General features: G+C 43.3%; 2 protein-coding genes across 5 annotated transcripts in view; one reads left to right on the plus strand and one right to left on the minus strand.

The window, feature by feature from the left end:
- Positions 1-1,007: 1,007 nt before the first annotated feature.
- LOC135916252 (zinc finger C4H2 domain-containing protein) lies at positions 1,008-10,883 on the minus strand. 3 transcript variants are annotated; one of them, XM_065449572.2, is made up of 6 exons: positions 10,746-10,883; positions 8,816-8,979; positions 7,696-7,867; positions 6,340-6,512; positions 5,165-5,333; positions 1,008-2,199 (listed from the first exon to the last, which is right to left on the minus strand). In XM_065449572.2, exons 2-6 carry the CDS (start codon positions 8,866-8,868, stop codon positions 2,086-2,088), a joined length of 681 nt encoding a protein of 226 aa, XP_065305644.1. In that variant the 5' UTR covers positions 8,869-8,979; positions 10,746-10,883; the 3' UTR covers positions 1,008-2,085. The 3 variants fall into 3 exon arrangements, with proteins under 3 accessions (XP_065305644.1, XP_065305643.1, XP_065305642.1); XM_065449571.2 differs by lacking the exon at positions 10,746-10,883 and adding an exon at positions 9,191-9,343; XM_065449570.2 differs by lacking the exon at positions 10,746-10,883 and having other exon boundaries at positions 8,816-9,104.
- A 195-nt stretch (positions 10,884-11,078) lies between these two features.
- Positions 11,079-22,955, plus strand: part of glu (structural maintenance of chromosomes 4-like protein gluon) — a 39,090-nt gene continuing 27,213 nt past the window's right edge. Inside the window, exons 1-11 of one of the 2 annotated variants that reach the window (XM_065449566.1) lie at positions 11,079-11,226; positions 11,398-11,496; positions 11,808-11,950; positions 12,188-12,379; positions 13,457-13,633; positions 14,234-14,398; positions 15,212-15,339; positions 17,651-17,791; positions 18,878-19,028; positions 21,236-21,349; positions 22,182-22,289. In XM_065449566.1, the coding sequence (XP_065305638.1) occupies positions 11,427-11,496; positions 11,808-11,950; positions 12,188-12,379; positions 13,457-13,633; positions 14,234-14,398; positions 15,212-15,339; positions 17,651-17,791; positions 18,878-19,028; positions 21,236-21,349; positions 22,182-22,289 (1,389 nt within the window). In that variant the 5' untranslated portion in view covers positions 11,079-11,226; positions 11,398-11,426. The remainder of the gene's footprint in view (positions 11,227-11,397; positions 11,497-11,807; positions 11,951-12,187; positions 12,380-13,456; positions 13,634-14,233; positions 14,399-15,211; positions 15,340-17,650; positions 17,792-18,877; positions 19,029-21,235; positions 21,350-22,181; positions 22,290-22,955) is intronic. The other variant, XM_065449567.1, reaches the window with a different exon arrangement.

Below are 22,955 nucleotides of genomic sequence, written 5' to 3' on the forward strand. Positions count from 1 at the left end.
CAACAAATCACCCTCTATGAGAAAAATATTTTTTCATTGCGATTATTGTCCATGCCTCTTTTCTTCTTATTTGTACTTCTCCCTTCCCATTTTCTAACCATTCCAAGCTCGCGCATGTCCCAGAGCAAAACCCAAGGTGCCAAGTTAGGCCTAACAAGCCCATGCGGACTGATACGGTCCAATTTTTCACTGTGAATTATTATTATTACCTTAATTCACTTAAATCATTCAATACAACAATCCCATCTGTAAAGTGAACTACCTACTCAATTGGCAAGCATCCGCGACGGAGGCTCAGTGGCCATGATGATGTTCTGCTGAGATTGGTCGCGGAGGCCACATTCCAACAAGTGCAAAATGCAAAACCGTTTGTGTCCCATGCATTAAGTACATGTTACAAGGACCTCAGGTGGTCAAAATTAGTTCGGAGCCCTCCACTACAGCATCCCCATGATCATATTGTGGATTTAGCACACAAAACACCAAAATTGGCACGAAAACCCCAGACTGCAGCTGCGCCTTCCCTACGTCCATACCGTACACTTGACTTGTTTCGAACAACTTTACAACCAGCTTTATCAAGCGGCTTTTGATGCAACCAGGTCGGTGCCAAGTGGAAAATTCTGTCAAATAATAGAAGAATGGCAGCATTTGGGCCAATAATTGAGGGCAAAATGAATGGAAAATGAAATTGATTCTTACAGTAGCGCCCCTGAATACCAAACATTGGCTGGTTTATTACCTTTTGTGTCTAATGAATGTCCTTTCATCAGCCGTTTTTGGCTGTTCTGTCTGTATGCTGAAGAGCCCATGTTGCCAGATAAAAAGAAAATAAGCTTGAATTAACCGAAATCCTTCCCCGACAACCAAACTGAGATTTTCTGAATTAACCGGTATTTTAAGCTATACAAACGAATTATCGTGGGATACCTGTAACCCTACAAAGCCTGACGCTGCATATGAATTTGAGACTGCCCTACAAGCATGTAAATTTACTTTGCCACAAGTCGAATAAATATATTTATTTTTGTACACACACATAGACATGCTGGTGTCAGCAAGAACTTGGCATCACCGATAAAAGAAAAGATTTCGATGGCAGTCAAAAACAGGCACAAAAATACAGAAGTGCAATAACATGACCAGGAAAAAGAAAAGGAAGCGAGTTCTATGATAAGTGAGAAGCACTGCGCAGACAATATGTTTTTTGTACAGGAGCTAGGCAAAATGATTGAAATGCTGGTGACAACATACAGAACAGACACTGAACAGGATGTGTGTGTTGCTTACAAACAGTACATATTAAAATGAACTATTACAGAAGACAGGTGGACTAGTTGGTGCCAGTGGCGTAGCAACAGGGGGGGCCGGGGGGGCCGTGGGCCCCGGGTGCAAGGGGCGAGTGAGTGGGGGGGGGGGGGGGGGAGTCATACACGTCTGAGGATGCCCCTCTTTTCACCGGCTACAAGCGGGGAGGGGGTAGGGGGGTGACAGAAGACCTATGGGCCCCGGGTGGCAGACGACCTAGCTACGCCACTGCTTGGTGCTTAGTACAGACACTAACGTTCTGTCCCGTGTGCTTCTCGCTGTCATCATATTATTTTTTGCGCTAGTTAAGATGTCTCAAGTAGGAAAATAAACTAGTTTACCTGTTTGTTACGACACGATTATTTGTGAAAAAAGAAAATGTGTACATACATATAAACAAGAAAAATCAGTGGATAAGCTAAAATATAAAACAATAGATTATCAGTGCAACTGGCCACGGACAAATGTAAAAAAAAAAGGTAGTTTGGTGTTCCAGGATCCATTGTGTAAGTACAACAGCATCCTGTTGAACTAATAATGTTTTTACCTGACCAGACGGCATTCCTGATTGATTGAACTCTTGATTGCAAAACAATAGATCATACAAAAATGTGTTCCACATAAGGTCAACATGGTTGCCTCTTCATAATACCGTGTGAACAAGTCACTGCTTGATGTCTTGGCACATGGAAGGCCTCAAGGGCAACACAAAAAAACATAGCAGTGAACAGAAGCAGGCCCACATGATGACTCCAAATCAAAGTGCGCAAGGAGCACTTAATCTTCCAGCTTGCGCTTGGGCTTTTTGGGATTCCTGGAACGACTCTTGGCCTTGCACAGGGGACAGATGGGTGCGTTGCGATGGATCTGCTGGTGACAGGACAGGCATGCCTGTAAACAGAAAATGAGATGTAAACAAGCAAGGTCGTCCCTAACAATAATCCCTTCAGGCGCCAATCAGTTCTGTTCATTGAAAATTAGGTGCCACTACATTTCTTGCAACTTTAGAATCGTGAAAGGCGCACAGCTGTAAAGTCGGTTAAGAATTTTCAATTCTTCCATGAGTTTTACAACTCTAACGCTATGTGGACTCTGTACAAGCACCCTCTAAAGTAAGGTCACATATGATGCGAACATAGTATATTTTGTGCCTCTGGCATACTTCGAGCCCATGTCAGGACATACTGACACCAAGAGCAAACATTCAGCTGTCTGTCTGCCTCCCAACATGTCTTACATAAACATTTTACACATTCAGACTTGTAGCACAGGTCCGATCAAAGATATGAGAAGCCAACAAAGACACCAAGGAAAACATAGGGGAAATTACTTGTGCTTACTAATTGAATTAAAGAAATCATAAATTAATGGCAATGAAAGTGGATGAAAAAACAACTTGCCGCAGGTGGGGAACGATCCTACGTCTTCGCATTACATGATAAATAATGGCAATGAAAGCGGATGAAAAAAACAACTTGCCCCAGGTGGGGAACGATCCCACATCTTCACATTACACGTAATGCAAAGACGTGGGACCATTTTCTACCTGCGGCAAGTTGTTTTATCATCCACTTTCATTGCCATTAATTAATTTATTTCATTAATTAAGTAAGTACAAGTAATTTCCCCTATGTTTTCCTTGGTGTCTTTGTTTGTTGAACCTCTTCGATGTGTTGGCTTCTTATGATATGATTAATGAAAAATCAGGCCCCTCGGTTAACTCCCTCTCTTCAGGTCCAATCAAAAGTGTTTCAAGATGCACGTGACACACTTTTAAATACGTATCATTATTCTTTTAGTGCTTTTGCTTTCGATGCACTCTGTTGGTGTGCATAATTCTACACACAGTGCCTGAAGGGGCTAAAAACTGCATGTCATTGCACACACCAAGTTTTATGTCCCCGACTACCTTTGCTACTAGACTTGCATGACTTTTACTAGACTTGCATGAACTGAACTTTGAGGGGAAAATCCCAAACGGAACAATCCATGTAGATACAGAGCTCCACTGGAAGTATTATGCATAGTGAGGAAGCAACCAGAATGGAAGCAGCTTGTACTAGCTATGTCTGGGAGAGAGGGCCCAATTCAAAGCCCAGCAACAATGCGTGATGAAAGGCATAGCCAGGAACAAGTGTATATACTATATCAACTCATTGTCTGGCTGCTTTTCACTTGCTTTGTCCCCGCATGCAAGGACTGTGTATTTTGAAGGCTAGTGAGTCACCAAACCACTGTGACTGTCTGGCTATTGCTGAATGTGTGTTGCGTTCCGCGCCGACATGCCAAGATTTCCTGCTCGTTCATTCTTCTTGCTTATGCACGTCCCAACATTCACCCAGCTCGGCTGCCACCCTGTCGTGATCGTTTTTGATGTCGGGGTGTTGTATGATAGCTGCGAAATAATTCTTGTCTTTTGTGGTTCTTTTGTGGTGCACCTTTTTGGCTGTTGGCGAGGGTCTTGAAGAGTTCCCTGGACACTAAGTGAGGTTGGGTATTCTTCTCCCAATCCCCTTCCTTTCACAGTTGCTTTGACGCGGTGTTCTCGGGCAATTACTTTCGGAGACTAGCTTAATTTTCGCGAGAGTTTGTGTGAATTGGTACTGGGCGCGCCCGCGGCTATGGCCTGCGATGTCTCTGCCACCGTGCCAAGCTTGCTATCTCCGTATAGTGCCAAGAGCACTGTGTGCTAGCACTGTACTTTGACCTGTCCTGTGCCAAGTCGTGCTTAATCTCGCGAAAGTGGTACTACACCCAAAAGTGATCACCCAAGAATACTTCCCCTGCAATGCAGAGCGAGCAGTCTTCTTGTTCCCCATACATGTTTGCAGTGGCAGTTTGTGCGTGTGTCGTTTGAATGCAATATATTCAGTGTTGCTTGACTGCTGTGGTACTTTCCCTTCATGTCTGCATTCTGCAGAAAGAACTGCTTTCTGAGAGCATAGAGGCATGACACAGCAGGTGTCGGCACACATTTTGGATAGGAGGAATAACTCCTGCAACGTTTTTCTGTCATTACACCTATATCTAAGTCTTTCGGGACCAACTTAGGAATTTAGTGACTTTTAATGCAATCACCATTCTTAACTTTCCTTAAGCTACCTGTCTATCATCTGTGTCTATAAACTGTTTTCCCGCCAACTTGGGTGACGGGTAGTTTATTCTCTATTGGGTAGTGCGTTGAGCTGCCGTACAGAGGAAAACGTGTTCGAAACCAACTGTCGGACCAACTTGGGGTCACAGGGTATGAAATTCTGGGTAGGAGCCATTTTTCAATGAACCTCTTCGACGTCAACTTGAGTCGCTGGGCGTGTGCTGCAACTCAATGACACAAAAAAAAAAACATCCTTTAACATTTATCTGGTGCTGGGGGAAATCGAACCCACCCGCGTCACATACAGCTGAACCCGGATATACTGAATACGAAGGGGATCACCAAAAATTTCGATACATAGGTAATTCGATATATAAAGTAAAAATGTTATGCAGACATTTTCAAAGGGGTTTTACAGCTGTTCATTCTACACGATAATTTGACATACGTGGGTTTGATATATCCGGATTAGACTGTATGTTTAGACAATTTTGTCTGAACACCATATATTTACACATGTGCCATGCGCGGACTTCACTTTGGTGCTGCTAGATGACACAGCGCATCCATAGGGAAGCACGGAAGAGGAGCTCGGCCGCATGCATGCCTCATGCATGGCGCATTTCAGCGGTGGCAACATAGTGTGTCACTAAACTGGTTCAACGCTAATCGTAATTATGTTGCCATTCGTTGTGGGATGGGTTCTGCCAGAATTTTCTAGCAGTACTATCTTCTGCGAAGTGCAGCCAGGGCAGGACTTGCCTTCATAGGTGGAGGCTGCTGACGGAAGGCCGAGGGCTGCGGGCGTTCGGCGAGAGCCTTGCTCCTCCCCGGCTGCTGCATCTGCTGCACCGCTGCGGCCAGGGAAGGGGGCAGGGCTGCTTCGGTCATGTCGCTCTGGTGCCACTCGGTCTTCTGCTTCTCGAAAAACCTGCACACACACACACACATACCGCCAACATCAAACTGAGTCAAAAGTCTCCTCCAGGCCCACCCTCCCACAGAGACTGAATGATGGCTTGTCACAGTGTAGTACCGATGAAAAAGCAAGAACATTAGTGGAAAGTTTGAATAAAAATCGAACTGTTTATTGTGCTGGGGTAGGAAAATCTATATTCAAATGCCAATAACAGCAGTGAGTGATTTTAAATGTAGAAAAAGAATGTTCCATTTAGGCCATCAAGTTTCTTTCTTTCTTTCTTTTTTTCAAAAATGGCCTCGAAAATCGCAAAATTTCAGAAATCTCAAGTATCAAGTACAGAACTTTTGCTATAACATTGCACCACTGAGCTCAATGTCGTGGGTTTGATATTGGCTGCTGCAGCTGAATTTCGGTGGGGGCAAAATGCAGAAATACTCATGAATTTAGACTTAGGTGCACAACAAAAACACCCCACGAGGTCAAAATTAATCCGAAGTTTCTCTCCACAACGTGCCTCATAGTCAGATCAAGCTTCTGGCACATAAAGCCCCAAAACTTTTACAACTCTGTTACTCGGCAATAAAATAAAATATAGCAATTCTGTAAACTGCACCTAATGATATATGTAAACCACGAAAAATTGATGTATTATACACTACTCTGAAATAGACCACAAGCTTGTGAGTAGAACTTTTGCAAAACGCTCATAAACATTGTAAAAATTTAATGTCAGCTGTAAATTCATGTCACAGTTGTCTGCTTCAGATGCTCTTTACAGAACTGCGATATGTGCTTTTGGCACAGAGTTATGGATATGTAAACTTCGCGCTTCTATTTGTCTGAAACCTTCCAAGAACATGGGTGAGTGCCGAAAAGCATCTGCACGCATGAATGTGAGTGAGTACACGGCCTGCAAAAAATATTTGTGAGCTGCTATGAAAGAGCACTGACTTTACTGCCGGCCTATGGATTTTGGTACGATTTTGATTCGGCAGCACGTAAAGACTTCACTGACTCTGGCTTGAATGTTTGATCCTCCTCGTGTAGCTCGGGCAGCTTGGAGAGGCCAATCTCCAGCCGGAGCCTGTCGACCAGATCCTTGAGCGGCTTGTACTCGTGGTGCATCTGCTTGGCGCCGTCCAGATGCTTGTTCCTGTCCTCCTCGGACTGCTTGATCACTGTCTCCATCTGACATGAGAGAGACGCAGGGTTTGTAAGCAAGAGAGAAATCGAGCGTTACCAGCATAAGACCTGGCAGTAACGACGCAATTCACACAGATTATTCCTTTACTGGTTTATTTTTGCTTTGTTTGAGTCATATGAACATCAAACCGAGTTTGTAAACACCTGAAAGCAGGATAAGGAAAGGAAAAAATGTCAACAATATTGTCAATCTGCCAGTTTAAAAAAGAGAGAGTTGGAAAATCTTGCGTGCATCTGGCAAATTTCATAATGGGCAGGGATATAGCACATAGCATGCCAAAACTGGCAAGAAAGCATATTTCAAGGAAAATTTGCGAGCTTTTTGTTCTCGCTCAACACGAAAACGTGGCTGAAAGGGCAGATTGTATCGATGCACCACAATTGTGCTGTGTAGCGTACAAAACAACATTTTTAAAAATATAAACCACATGTAGAAGTGGAGCTATGTTTAAATTCACATAACCTTTAATATTTAAGGAATGACGTTTCATGGCCATTCTCGTTGGTGCAACTAATTCATTTTGTTTTTAGGCTTGAATTTAGAATCAGCTAATGGTAGCAGCAGAAGACACAATGTACTTCCAGTAATGACGATGTAAGATGCAACAAGCAATGGAATGCTGCGCAATGGTACTGCATGGTTACCTAGAAGATTTCAAGTTAGTCTGACTTTGTGAGACTTAACCATGCCCAATTCACTGATGCGCTACTTGCCGCTAATTCTCCATCAGTCAAAATCACACACATGTGAAATTTCAAAATGATAATTTGAAAGCCTTCTCCTCTGGAGGTATTCTGTAAGAGTCCACCTAGTGGACATGTCCATTCCGCCTGCTGTTGAAGTTCTGATTGGCTGGGCTGAGCTGCGCATCCGCGGCAGTGAACCACCACAGCCAATCAACAAGTCAGCGGCAGACGAAATGAACCCACTAGGTGGACTTTTACAGCATACCTCTCCTGCAGAGGAATGTGTGGGCACTTCATGGTGCCATTGAACACCATAAATTGAGCGAAAAGGTACATTAAATGATTACGACAGAAGTCAACTTTAGATTCTCCATGAAATTTAGGGACGAGAGTGATTGAAGAGTAAATCACAGGTGGTGAAAAATGTTTTTATGTGTTGTGTTTCCAAAGGGATCTCCCCAATACCAAAATAGCCACCTACCACATTGATGTCAGCATGAATCTGTCTCAGCTCTTCAACATGGGCCATCTTCTCTTGAAGCAACAGTTCCATTTCATGTCTGTATTCTTGGAGGCATCGTTCTTCGCTCTCTGTTGACTCTATCTCACTGCGAAGCCTTGACTTGAGCTTTTCCATCTGAACAGTGCGGGCCCTAGGGGAAAGACAAGTTTCACACAGAAAAGGGTAACTGATGCATCCTACTCATCACTCATTAGTTAAGAAGATTGCAACACAATAACAATGTAATGGAAGAAAAAAAATGGTGAAATCAAAGTGTGAAAGATCAAAATACTTAAGCTAGCAGCCTGTGTCAAGGCCTGAAGGCAGTGTGTTTTTGCATGAATAAGTTGTTGCTACAGGCAAGCTGACACTAAAACACCATTTTCCACATTAATAATGCAGTTATTTTCTTTTCCCTTATGGCTCAATCCTGAATCAGCTGACTTTTCAGTATCTTCTGTCACTTTTACATGCATTCGCGAGAAGAAAGTCTTTCCATGTTCTTTCTTTGGCAAACCCCGACCAATACCCCTTCCTGGGTAGGTGCCGTTTCCAGCAGGCAACAATTTCGAAGTGTGCATATTGTAAGTGTGCTAGCCTCTGAAGTCGACAACAGAACCAGTAACACTTCATGAGTAAGATATACCGGCCAATAAGTACGCTTGCATTATGTGCAGTACCTAAAGACGTTTTATGTTCCTCACACGGGTGCGCGAATCGCACCATTCTCAACGTTCTGTTTGAAATCCACAACCTCGATAAGCTGACGCTATCCAAGCAATCGCAGATGTTGTATGACAGTACGGCCAATCGAAAATCATCAGAACAACAGCAAACCAAACGCTACTGTCGATTTGACTAAAGAGTCCATAGGTTGCTGTAGAAAAGAAATTATATGAAATTGCACGCATAAAATTAACGTGAAAACGGGGAGCGTCGTTTACACGCAAAGCGATGTTTACAAAACAATCTAGCGAACGCTTTGCGTTTCACTTGTTTTACTCCCTTCTTTCTCTCAGTAATCAATGTATTTTCGCTCTGCACATTAAACCGAAAATATGAGCCGCAAATAATAACAATATTAAGAAGAAGAGTTTACCTTATTTCCTTGAGGCACTCTAGTTTTCCCATGATTGTCGCTTCATCCGTCATGGTCTCTCAGCGCGCAGCGATTGTGGGCCGTTAGGCAAGCGTAGACGTTGGTAGGAAATTACGCTTCTCGGTGCGATCAGCATAAAAGCCCACGAATATTCGCAACTGTACCTGCGATACGTCGTACCAGCACGCAGTTAGAGCGACCGCAAGCACCTCAAGCTTTCCCCTGAAAGCATCGAAGCTACGTCGTCCTGCAAAGTGCGCTTCGCCTCTCAGCGCTCAATAAAGCAAATAACATAAAATAAAGTACCAACGTTTTTCTAAACTCGTCTTCAGAGCAGAAAAAAATACTATGACTGCAAGCGATTATATATTGTACCGGTAATATCTGGGTGACTTCAAAGACGAACGCAGCAGCGCATGTTGAAGCGCCTCCGGTTTCTGAAACGTTCCTTTTGACCTGGCAACAGCAGCGAAAAGAAAAGGAGCGTAGGTACAGTGCTCTAGAATATGGGGTAGTGGGTTCAGGAGCCGCCGCGCTCCATGCGATGCGGTGAGGCGGCGAGTGTCGACAGGTCCCGGATCTAAGCGGTGGCGCTGTTGTAGCGTGGGCTGTAGGCTCGGCGCGCCCGCCCGCGCGGCTAGCAGTCCTACCCAGCTGCCTGAGTACACAGGGCTTTAAGTATTTAATGACATCGCGCTTGAGCCAGGATCTATTGGAGAACTTTTTCGGTATCGTAAGGCAGTCCTGTGGATCTAATGATCACCCTACATCAACCCAATTTTTTTATTGTAGTGAATTGTCTTTCGTTTTATAATCTAGCGAGCGTAGTGAGATCAGGAAACGCCGACAGCAATGAGCCACTTAGTTCCTTGCTGGATGCATATGATGCCAACACTGCAGAGGAAGACATTGACAAACTCATAGAGTCGGGCAATCTCTCATTGGCTGAAGGCAAACTACGCCAAATATCTCCAGATCACAGCGGTTATGTCATTGAAAACAGCGATGACCGGCTAATACACTACATGGCAGGTTATGTAGCGCGCAAGTTCATTGCACGCAGTGACTGTGTCGAATGCAAAAACTTGCTGCTACAGGCGCCAAATGAGAAAAGCCAGGACAATGAGTTCACTGCAATTTGTGACAAAGGAGGGTTGCTCTACCCGTCCCGCGTGCTTTTTTTGACGGTGAGAAGGCTGGAAAACCTTTTCACAACTTTTTTTAGTCAGGAAAGCCTGTGCAGTAACAGAATAGTAGATGTTATGGTGCTGGGCAAATCTCAGATTTCATGTGGTGTAGGGTGCAGCCAGCATTCAGAAGCGCTCACAGCCAGCATTGTCAAGTTTTATGTTTTGACAAGGTTACATTTTTATGTTCAATTAATCAATGAGTCGCGAGAAGCTCGAAGGAAAAAGAAGCTTCATGCTAAGATATGGGCAAGTGCTCATAGTCGCGCGGCTAAATTCAAGAATTTGTTTCACATTGGGCATAGTTGGAGCGCTGCAATAAAGGAGTGCTTTATTTTATGAAAGTCATTTTGTCTTGTCTTGCATTCATCAGCGTTTATACATCGGCGGCAATTGACCCTTCGTTTTGAAGAAAAAGAAATGCATGCATCAGAACAATTAAAGCAGGGGCATGCATACCACACTTAATATTATCGCATTCGGATATAGTTCGCGGTACACACAACGGTCTCTAAGTGAAGCGTTTTTTTTTTATTGCGATTTCTCGTTGCCCCGCCCCTCTACTAAAACACTTCCGATGGCTCAAGCTGGAGTACGCTCGGCCACGTTTGCCGACAGTTTCGAGTGGGCGGCTGGATAACCCCGATGATCTATAGAATGTTTACTCCTCTCCCTTTACTCAGCCTTTCCTATGGGCGGCGATAATACTACTATGCACTAACGTTGAAATATGGGGGCCGTACCTGCAAAAGAGCACGATCAGCGTTGCGAAGGATCAACGGGGCCGCTCGTCCGCACGACCGCGCTATCGGCTGTTGGCTACTACTATATCTAATTCTCTTGATTCGCCGACAATATCTGTGTACAGCCTCACCTATTTGTAGGACCTCTTTTAAAAGACAGAGCCTTGTTTATTTCTGCGACAATTCTATACACAGTGCGCAGCCACGGCGCAGCGCGCCGCATCTCATACAGCCTATGCTCTGGTGGCGCCATCTGGTATCGTCGACACAAGCCGCCTCACCGGCGGCCGCTCCCTGAACCCACTACCCATATTCTAGAGCACTGTAGCGTAGGCCATCATCATCATCGATTGCAACGCGCGCATTTGGCCGTTGTTGAACAGTCGAAGAGGTCGAGCTGCGTAACGGTGGAATCGCGACTTTCGTGTCGTGTTCCTACCGTTCCTACTTCGAGAATTCGTCCGCAGTTGTGAAGAAACAGGCAAGCCGTGTTCGCACGTTTTCGACGACTCACTTTTTAGTGGCCTGCTACGCATTTCTTTACGTTTCGCTGCCTTTCCGATGAGGAGTGTGGGGGCTAGTGGCGACTGTTGAGCTTAGCGTGCTCCTTCTAGGAGTAATCGCTCTTCGTTTTGGTGTGTTTCTTCTTCAGCAGTTCCTACAGTCTAGCAAAGGTCCACGATGGCGGAGAACGGCGTCGCCGAGCACCACGAAGACGAATTGGAGGAGGAAGAGGAAGAAGGAGGCTTCCGTGAGTTCTGGACTGCGATTCGCACATCTTTCCATTCGCGATGCAGCGAATTCTTGAGAAACACATGTAAATGAAATTGTGCACGCCTCTACCAGCGCCTACCGTTACACTCTGCCTTCGCAATTTTATGTGCGGGGCTCGCTGAAAACATTCATGCAGACAGGGGCGTAGAGGAGGAGGGCATACCAGGTTGGGCGGTACCAACCCTGCCTCTACACCCCTGCCTGCGCGTCTGACGCCTCTGCACACAGAACTTGCTCAGATAGTTCAACTGCAATACGTGAGTTCATATTCAATTCTCACCACTACAGGCATAGACGACATCTACGTCCCACCACCGCCGCCAGCATCGTGCACATTTGACCCAACTGGTCCCCGCCTCATGATACAGAAGATTGAGAACATCAATTTCAAATCGTACGCCGGCAAAAGAATTATCGGACCGTTTCACAAGGTAAGCATACGGGCAGTTTGCTGTGCGGCTTTCCGAAGTGAAATGAATTGGAACGAAGTGCCTAACATAAATTTCGCTGCAAATGAATGATAGTTGGGACTCATGACTGCTCTCACCTGATTGACCCCTTGTTTCTGTTAAAATACCAGGAGTAATCATTGATTTGCTGTGACCTTTCCGACTTTGCGTTCAATACAGAAATGCTAAGTTTCATTGTATCTCGATTTTCTTGTGCAGAATTTTACAGCCATTGTTGGGCCCAACGGGAGCGGCAAGTCAAATGTTATCGACTCCATGCTCTTTGTCTTCGGCTACCGGGCACAGAAAATTCGGTCCAAGAAAGTTGGTGTGCTCATTCACAACAGCACAAACCACACAAACTTGGACAGCTGCTCTGTGAACGTCTACTTCCAGAAAATCATTGATACGGTATGTTCCAAGATCTCCTGCCCTGAATTGAATGTTCTCGCAGTTGCACAGACCAGCAATAGCGCTCGGGTTCCAGCACCGAAACATTGTGTGCTTTCTGAAGCACTATAATTCAGTCTACCAAGAGGATCAATCAGTTTTCTTTGGCACATGCTGGGCTTCTACAGTGCTAGCTGCCATCGTATATAGCGTGAGTGTTCAGGTGTCTTCAAAGGCATGAATACTTGAGGTGGCACTGGCATGTCCAAAGGCAGCCGTAGTTCATGTCATTTTTAACATGCTAAGCTAAGGCAAGCAGTAAAACATGGGTATTTCTTTTTTTCTGTTATGTTCTGTGCGCTCCACAATGAGTCAGCAAATAAGGCATTCACCTGCTGTTTTAGAGGTCATAAGTTTGAGACCTGGCTGTGCTGGTTATATTGCAGTGGTGGCAAAACACAAAAGTATTTATGCACTGGCAGGTTGATCCACATTAAAAAACAGCAGGCAGTCAGAAAGTAATCTGAAAACAATCCATCGCAGTATCTCCCACAGACAAAGATTTGGGATATCAAAAAGATTAAAATTGAAATATATGGCACTGACCTGCGTCTTTTTTTCCCAGCCCATTGCAGAAATAGTGCGAGCTGTACTTGACAAGTTCGGGTTATTCGTAGCTTATTTGTTGCCGTGGCTGAATTTTCTTAGAACTGCTCACTAAAATGCTTTCGGAAACTGAGTTGGAGCCAATTTTCTCTCTCTCTCTCTCTCTCTCTCTCTCTCTCTCTCTCTCTCTCTCCCTCTGGGTGCCTGACCACAATAACTACATCGATGTTCTGTCTACCAGTTGAAATGCACTGTGTATGAAAAGTTGTAATAACCACAATATTTGGCACCCTTGCTCACGACACAGAAGTGTGGAATACTGTGTAAATCGTACTTAACTGAAACAGCATTCCAATAATTCGCGAGCCAAGTCGCTCGCAGTTGCAGAGTGTGATTACATTTTGAGTTCGTAATTTGACTGATGCATGCTGTCAGGTCATAAGAATACTTAACCTTGTTTTGTTATTTTTTCTTTACCCTTTTTTTCTGCAGGATGAAAACACCTTCGAGGTGGTTCCAAATTCTGAGTTTGTGGTTGGTAGGACCGCTCACCGTGACAACTCATCCTACTACACGGTGAATGGCCGTCGTTGCACATACAAGGAGGCCACAAAAACTCTACGCTCTTTTGGAATTGATCTTGACCACAATCGATTCCTAATTCTTCAGGTATATACCTTTGTTTTTTTCCTCTTCTGTGAGTCCCTACATGTGCTAGCCTCCAAGTATCCTTAACCCCTAAGGGGTATTGATTTCTTTATCTTGTCGTTTTCTGGCTTATGACAGGCCCTACTCTCACAGTACCTCTGGTAGTAGGTTATTGCATCATTGCTTTTACTGAATCAGATTATTTGAACTGTTTCCAGACCTACTTCTGGTAGCATATTATGTCAACAAAGTGAGCCATTATGGTAGTTTGTTTTTGTTTTTTTGTTTTTCAAGAAGAAAGCAGCCCTTAAGGCATTAAGAAACATACTTGGCAACTTGTATCCAATAGAATAAGCTTTATGGTGCAATAGCATTCAGGGGTTGCGTGTTAGGTTACCTTATGCACATGAATTGTGTCCAGAAAGTCTGACTGGTGTTTCTATCCACTGACACAGCAAGCAAATGCATTTTGGTTGCTTCTTCTCAGTAGATGACTGTCCAATTTACCTTGGAAATAGATGGCAATGCACATTCTGCCTGAAACGTTGCTCATGTTCTTGGGAGGCCTGAAAATGCAACTGTCAGTATTGAACATATGCTGCACCTTCCTTCTAATTTCAGGGAGAAGTGGAGCAGATTGCGCTCATGAAGCCAAAGGGGCAGACTGAGCATGACCAAGGAATGCTGGAGTTTCTTGAAGACATCATTGGTAGCTCTCGCTACAAGGAGCCAATTGAGCTGCTAAATCAGCGCGTTGAAAAACTTTCAGAAGAAAGAACAGAAAAGGTACATTGTGTTGATAACACAACCCAAACTTTGACACAGTTGTGACTTGGTCACCCATTTTTTTTTTCTGTATTCTAATGAGTACATACTTGTGGAATGCACATTAAAATCGAGTACGAAACCAAGACTACAATAATGAGATGTCATTGGCATTCAAGATCACTGTAATACAAACCGATCCACATGTCAGCTGCAGCTTGAGGAGCTGCAACATGTTTGTGCCTGCTTTCCATGTTTGTTTAGGGTGCCTCCATTTTCATGTCATTCACAACACCGTAGCAAATGTCATGGGCAGCACTGAAAATAAGATGTTCCGGACTGTTGCATTTTTCATTTCTGCCTGTGAAAATGAGGCCCATTGCTATTGAGGGCTCATTAAAATCAAATAAATATGGCATGCAGTGTGTTTAATTGGAATTGCATAGTGATATTAATTTGTTGATAGGGCAGGTATCTGCCATAATACACAACAGAATCTCATAAATGTGTTTCTAAAAATAAAGGAAAACAAAACTTGGAATCATCAATGTGATTCATAATCCAAATGGGCTATTTTCAACACCCTCTATTATGATTGTAACGCTTTGTACGACATGTGTTGAAATTCTGCAGTACCTTCTGCTATTGTGCACAACACAATAGGTATTCATAGTTGTCGATGCGTGATACAGCCATTGCTCCACTTTGTATGCACAGATGGCTAGCACTCTAGCACTGTGGCATCAGTCTCGTCTTGACTTCCAACACCATGAATCTGTCGTTTTCTGAAACGGCTAATTTCACATTTATTTACTGTCATATGCACATTGGCAGCTCAACCGTGTCAAGCTGGTGGAGAAAGACATGGAGGAGCTAAAGGGAGCACGCGACGAAGCTGTCGAGTTCTTGAAGCTTGAAAACGACATTGCTGTAATCGAGAACCAGCTCTTCCAGTTCTACAGGTTAGTACTGCACGCATCTGTCCAGGTATTGACACTACAGCATGAAGTGTAGGCAAGCACTGCATCATCGCATCCTGTGAGAGTTGCTAACGTAAGGTGTGTTCAGTGGATGCTGTTGTGGTTTCCAGTGAAAACTAACTAAGCCAACTGCTCACGCATGTTTATCACTGTGCTTGCTCATCGAGGGGATTTAGCTTGGGAGCTTCTATCTAAATGCATAGGACTGGAGAAATTTTTTTTTTTTTGGTGGGGGGGGGGGGGGGCACAGTTACCACACCTGTTTTTATGAGGTTTGTTGCATTTGAAAGAAGTTAAAATCTAGTAACTGTAGAGAGTGGATTTTTTATTTATGCCGTCAATTTTTAAAGAAATTGTTGAAAATTGCAAAATTTCAAAAGTACTCGGCAGTCAAAAAACGAAATCGCAATTCTGTAAACTGCACCTAATATAGGTACTACATCTAAAGTGCGCAAAATTCATGTATTGTACATTGCTGCGAAATACAGCACTAATTTGCGGGTAGGACTTTTACGAAATCCTCATGAGCATTGTAACAGCTTCAGGTAAGGTTTAAACTTCATGTATCAAATTTGTCCGCTGGAGATGCTATAACAGATGTGGTTTACAGAACTGCGATATCTGTTTTTGGTGCAATGATAGAGTTTTAAATTTTGTGTTCTTTCTTTTAAGTAATTTATCAACTTTCTGTAATTCTTGTAAACAATTCAAGGGCCTAAATCAAATTTCTTGTTTGTACAGTCACTAGAACTTAGCTTTATCTCTCGAATGCAACAGATCACAGTTTTCCCCATGCTATCGTGTTGAAAAATTATGTTAACACGCAGTGGTTGGGTCATCTGCAAGCTTTTGTCAGCACATCTCAAGAATTGAAATCTCAATTATTTATTCCTGTCCTTGCACTCTCTGTCTGTCTGTCTCTCTCTATTTCTCTCTCAATTATTTATCTGCAGCTCTACTTATGCTACGACGCTATGCACCTCTTGTACTTCACTATCTTACAATAAAAGAGCAGTGCTACTTGCACTTGTGTATCATAAGTCAACAGTTTCTTGTCCATGTTCAAGTGTTTGGCATTGGACAGTGTTTGTATTAAAAATTTTAAATGTATGACAGCTCATGATGTAGTTTCTTTGCAGATAGTTATTAGCTTTGGGTTAAGCAATAGTGCGGGGCTGCATACGTCAATATATTTCCTGTTTTAGTGCCCCGCAAAGCAGAATTTGTCTTTAAGATCATCATTTTGATCTTTTCAACCACACATTTTTCCACAATCGTGCAGACCATAAAGCCCAGACTGTAAGTAGGCTTGCAGATGCATGCAAGCTCGCTTCTATGTGCCTTATGCCTGCCTAGCGAGGAACGGCTTTTGTATCCACAAGAGACACGCACTAGTGTGGGCTCACACATCATTTTGGCAGACATGCTGAAACTGAAACTGAAACCTTATTTTTCAAGAACATCAGAAGTATATGTATAAAGACTATTTGGACCGACAGCCTAAGATGGCCAGTGGCTGGTCCAGTGCAATATACAACAAATATGCACAGGGCAGCTAGAGGATAAAAAAAAGCATAAAAAAATAAACATACATTCATGTACGTACACACGCACACAAAGATGCATTGTTTTGTTCTGAGTTATTGACCGTGCTTAAGAATGCTTAGAAATTTATAAACATCATTGTTGTTATTTTCGAGTTAATAAATCAATGCAAAAAGAAAAAATGAACTTTCATACGTGACATAGACTTTCCTTACTGAGAATTGCTTGTACCACGATGTAGCGGCAAAGCCAGGCGCACCAATGCGAGGCAGCCCGAGTGCACAATAACAGAGAGGAGCTAATCACCGGGATCGCTCCGCACTGACGCATACGAGCTGTGCTGCACCATCTGCGCATGAGTTGGCACATGGACACGAGCTTGCACACGTCCACAAGCGTGCGTGTGGTCTTAAACATATTCATAGCACCACTCATTAGCCAACGATGCCTTTGCTCCGTTAATAGCTGTAAATCACCATCTGATCTGACCAATAAGATTGAGTTCCGTAACTTATACATGAAATGCATTGACCATGTAACGTCTACCATATAGCAATGGCAATGCAGTCGTTTCAAGTTCATTGAGAACATTGCTTGGTCTTTCCAAACTAACAAACTTTGAAAGTCTTTCCTTCCAATGTCTCTGTATGTTTCTCGTGTCTGTATGCATGTATATCTGTTACCTGTGCTGAGCGACTTTCAGATATAGAACGTAGTCTCAAGATCACTTCATTTTCTACCTCTGCAGACGGAACGAAAAGATGCAGGAAGCCGAGGCTGACAAACAAGTCAAAGAGGCCCAGGCGCAGATGGTCGAGCTCAAGAAAGAGCTCGATACACAGCAGCAGGCACAAAAAGCGCAGCAGGCCGAGCTCAAGAAGGCCCTCAAGTAGGTATTGTGTACATGAGAATGGGATACAGTTGAACCCGAATATAACGAACCTGGTTTAAGCAAATTCTCTACAATGTGGCTGCATTGATTTGCACACTTTCATTATTTCATGGTTTATGCGACAGATGGCTGGATTAGCAGCAAATACAATGTCGCGGTAGCTTTTGCGTGTCCCTACGTAACAGCTTTAGGTTTCAAAGAACCACAAGATTATTTTTTTCGATTTTACAAACTTCTTGATATAACAAAATAATTTGAGTCTGGTCATTACTTCATTAAATCGAGTTTCAGCTGTATTAGAGTAACAGAATTGATGCCTTGAGAACGGAAATGCAGTTGAGTGAGGCAGAGGGTTTTGTGATGTCATGAACTTAGAAATTTGCAGTTATAGGATTGCGTTGGCTCGTGCAAAGCAAGGTAATTGGAGATCACCAGGAGAGGCCTTTGTCCTTCAGTAAACATACATTAACCCCTTATTGACGACTGTTGCCTTCAGGCAACATACCAGTTTAGTTTCTGTATTGGGCACGAAGGTTCTGGCTAAATGTCTTTGGCCACCACTGGATGACAGGCATCAAGTGTAATTTGTTGGACTAGAACAGAAACACAGGATGAGAAAGAAGTTTGGCATGCAACAGGCTTTCTTTCAAAAGTACTCTCAGACGAGACAGACCGATGCAAAGTGTCCGGCTGCAGTGTTGTCAAACACGTGATGCAAAGCAAATGTAATGTACACCTATGGTTCACATATGAGAAGAGCTGTCTGTACAAATTCAAAACTGTGTTATGTGGCTTAGGGCAACGTTCACTTCCAGTTTTCTGCCTGGTATTTCGCACCTGTTGCTGAAAAAGCTTACGCTAAATGGTTTTTAACATTTTCATTGATTATGCTTATTCTCAATGTGTTTTGCACATTTAATAGAAAATAAAAAATTTTGGGGGGTATTTATATGTGCCACCATTAAAGAGTTGAACCAATGATCACGATGATGATAATAATAACCATGCTAACAGTGCCAGCAAAGTCTGCATTTGGCAAGATGCCGTGTGTTGCAAGGAATGAGTGTGGGCCACTTTCTCCAGGGAGTGCGAGAAGAAAGAGAAGGAGGTGGACGCCAAGAAGCAGGAGTACGCTGAACTCGAGCGCCGGGACTTGCAGTGCAGGGAGACCATCAAGCACACGAAGCAGAAAGGAAAGGAGCTGGAAAAAAATCTGGAGGCAGCTAAGGAAAAGGTATGCTCTCTTGCTCTACAGTCAGTATCTGTCTGTGGTGCCCTTGGTACCAACCTTGTCTGCTTTCTGTCTGCGTCTCGAAACTCCTGAGCACCTTGCCTTGCTGGGAACCCTTACCATGTTTGCTGCACATATTGACGCGTGTATTCTATGCAGAAGACGATGGCGATGGGGGCATTAACGGACTCCGTCTAAGTGGGTGGCTGAGATTTGGGCGAGGATGAAGAAGACGTGCCTCTGGGGGTTCCGTTTGTTTTTGAACAGGTTTTCCTGTTGATCTTGAAGAATGTCTCCCTGTCTTCTGTCCGCGTTGTACCGCGACATTATAACAGTATAAAAAAGGGAGTGTGTAAAGAAAGTGTTTTATTATAGAGAAGTGGAGTACAGCTCTCACCATGCTGTACCATGGTACCAGAGGCTGTAAAACCGTATATGTTTTCAATGCCTTTTGGAGTTGCGTTTCTTGAACAATTGGTTGGTTCAAACTTTTTGTCTTCTCAGCGCATAGCAACATAGCCAAATATGGCTGATGAAAGGGCATTCGTTCCAGTGTTCGATATTCTTGCTAGCACGTCTGTTCAGACAAGGTGGTGAATCTAATCTTGTGTTTTCTGCGTAAGGTTATTGGTATGTTTGCAGGCATCTTCTGGTTCAGACATGGACAAGTGTATGTTTATCTGTTTGTATAATAAGTAATTGAATTTTAGGCTTTATTCTATTCCACTCGAGCAGATTCAGACAAATTACTGCAGCCCCTTTCTGGTGTTTGTTTATTTATTGTTGGATGAATGGAAAGTGGAGACCGTGGGCATTGTAACTTTTTCATATTTGTACAAACATCTGAACTGTCCTGTGGCTGGAGAGGGGAAAGGGAGAGATTGTCTCTAAAAAACACTTACGGGGCCTCAAGGAAGAAAGGCAAACAAAGGCGGGGCACAAAGGGGGGCATCGCACTGGTTGCGGGAAGCTGCCTGGCCTTCCCACGCGAGAAAACCGTGCAAGGAGCGTCCGCCTTACTCGCGTCTTTTGGCAAGCAATTAAACATGCGCAATTGGTTTATATAATGCCCACAACTTTTATTGAAAAACAGCATTAGTGCCGTTTCTTCAGGATGGTAAATCACAAACTCTCTTAATTGATGACCTTGTTAGAGAGAAAGAAGCCCAAAAAGAGAGAGGGGTGAGAGAGAAAAAAGTGCAATCAGTGGCTGCATTGTTAACATGAATGTTAACTCTATCCCCTCGCAGTTTTTTTTTTTTTTCTGACGTTGGCTTTGGCTGGTCAGCAAAAAGGGAAAATGTGCTTAAAAATTTATTGAAATTATGGTATCAGTAAGACTTGACTTGCTTGCCTTTATATGATGTTTTCTCTGCAGATCCTTGCACCCTTACTAAAATGGAGTGCGCGTTATTGTGAACTTTCCTACATTGTTGAGTCCAGGTGAAACTAGATATCTTTAGGAGAGCACTTTGTCTTGCAGTGGACTTCTGTAAAAGCATTTTGTAAGGAACAATTCTCGATTAATGGCAGTGCGAAGCTCAAGGATAAGGAAGGGATCACACTGCACGAGCATTGATAGCCAGCGTGGGACAATAACAACACGGCGTGAATAGTGTGACATGAATAGTGTGACACCATATTTGGACACATATAAGCTGCACCAAGAAATTTCAAGCATGAAGGTGTGGTATTGGTCATGCTTTGCAGCGCAGCTTCCTGGCTCTGCATTGCTGTGAAGCCACATCATATTTGAACAGGGAGTACCAGTGAAAATTGAAGAACTGGGTGATGGTAAAGGAAGTTTATTTTGAAGCTCTTCTTCATACACGCCAATAATTTCACAGAGTTGCTTTTATGAAAAATTTGAAAGCAGTTGCATGCAGTTATTTGCCTGAGTTACTCCCATGCTCTTTCAATGTCTCTGCCGTATTAAGTCGTGCTGCCCAGCCATAATCACGAATTCGTGCCAACTTGCCTATCTTTCAGTCATTCTGCAGTGAAAATTCTGATTATGTGTGGAACTGATCCTTTGTTGATTCTAACCCCCAGCAGCATCTTGCATGCATCATTGAAGCTTTTTATTGCAGCACTTGTAAGTCGCTTAACGTAGAATACTTGTACTGTCATTTTGCATTACATGGGCACCATGCCGTTTTTTGTCAAGACCTCTCATCTTCAATTTATGCAAACAAATTTGTTTGCTTCAGGTTCAAGACCTGAAGAAGCAGCCGGAAAAGCTGCAGAAGGACATTGAAAAACTGCAAGCAAAGAAAGAGAAGCTGGAAAAGGAAAAGGTTGAAGCTGAAGCCAAGCTTGCTGAGGTGGGCGTCAGCCACTGTAACACTCTTGTACGACCCACACGTGTTGCCATTCAGAACTAAAGCTCGTTATAACAGTAGTGTCCAACAGGAAAATGCCTTCGTTAGTTCCGATATTCATTCTAAGTGTAAAACTTGCGATCAGGTTTATCTGAAATAAATACAAGCATGGCATCTCCAACTGGCCAGCAGAGGTTCTCTTGTCAATTAACAATAACATTAACAATGCTCACAAATTCATTTTGCATCACAGTTAATCCCAAACGCACTTTGCACCATCACACTGGCTGCAGCAAAGCGGTCAGTGTGATCCCACACGATCGGCACGTTGGCTCGCCAGTTGTGGGCCAGCAAAGTCAAGCTGCTGGCGAAGATACGCACACATGCCCAGAGTGTGCCGTTTCAAGTTGCTTAAGCCGAGTATATGACATTTCTTGCTAACAGAATGCATATACATATTAATCTGTGAATGAACAAATAATGTTCACTTTCGTGTGACCGAAATTGTCTTCTTGAACCTTGCATATTAGGTTTCGTTATATAGCTGCGGAATACTTCTTGAAATAAAGCATGACCAACGAAATTTTATATATTTGCCTTTTCATATCAGGTGATTTCCTATGTCCATGTTTGTTGGGTTGAGGTTTGACTAAGTTGTTTAAATGTTCGCATGAGGTGTGTTTCAGATGAATTCCTTTATATGCTAGGTTTTCATTTTGCATAGCAGTAGTTTAGTTTCTTATCTTTAAGTTCACGGTTGAATATAGGCATAATTTTGTAGCTAGGACTTGGTGTTTAAACGTTGCAGTAGTTTACAATCGAATTTTTGCTCTAGGTCATGGAATCTCTCAAGACACAGACCGATGAACTTCAAGAGCAGAAGGCAGTCCATGAGCAAGAACTCCTTGGCCTTCAAAAAGGAGTGAGCGAAAAGAAGTCACAGGTAAGTGCTTGACAGTGAAAGTAGTACTATGCTTGGGACCTAAACCTTGTCGTAGGATTGCCTGACCCTGGGCTAGGCACTCTTTGATATTTAATTCATGAATAATTTGCTAGAAGTCTATCGAAAGTGCATCACCACTTTTTCACTATCGAAGAGTCTATGCATTTCAAGCTGCATGCATCTTAATGCCCCTTGCATGATGCTTCACAAGTTACAGCATAAAGCGAAAATCTCCAGCGGGGCCTAGCGGAGTACTTACGATTGGCCAAGTTTGAAATCTCTCACATGCTTTCGCATGAAAAAGGATAACACTTCACAAGTATGAAAGTTTGGAAGCACTTATGAGGTAATTTAACTTGATACTAAAGCTGGCCTCAAAATTCTGGACCAGGTGCCGTTATTGTAATGTCATGACACAGACCAAAATTGTGTATGGCAGCCACAGTAATTGCAGGAACGTAGCGAGCCAATGTACGACACATCCACCTCCAGGTACCGTGATGCAAACTGTGTTGTACAAATTACTACTAGTATTAATAAATCGTTTAGGGCACTCTTGGCAGTTGTCAGTATTTTTGGGGAGTGGGGGTTTGGATGCTTCGGACCTCTATTTAATGCAAAAAATAGGGAAGTCAATAATGCACTTTCAGAATGGTCTAATTTACA

This window comes from Dermacentor albipictus, chromosome 5 (genome assembly GCF_038994185.2).
Source record: "Dermacentor albipictus isolate Rhodes 1998 colony chromosome 5, USDA_Dalb.pri_finalv2, whole genome shotgun sequence".
Classification (NCBI taxonomy): domain Eukaryota; kingdom Metazoa; phylum Arthropoda; class Arachnida; order Ixodida; family Ixodidae; genus Dermacentor; species Dermacentor albipictus.

What these genes read in the sequence shown, in the direction of transcription:
- LOC135916252 (XM_065449572.2), bottom strand. Translation starts at nt 8,868, where the DNA reads ATGACGGATGAAGCGACAATCATGGGAAAACTAGAGTGCCTCAAGGAA. An exon ending in TTCATGCTGACATCAATGTG is followed by an intron (nt 6,513 to 7,695) that starts GTAGGTGGCTAT and finishes CTCTCATGTCAG; the next exon opens with ATGGAGACAGTGATCAAGCA. An exon ending in AGCAGCCTCCACCTATGAAG is followed by an intron (nt 2,200 to 5,164) that starts GCAAGTCCTGCC and finishes TTCTGTTTACAG; the next exon opens with GCATGCCTGTCCTGTCACCA.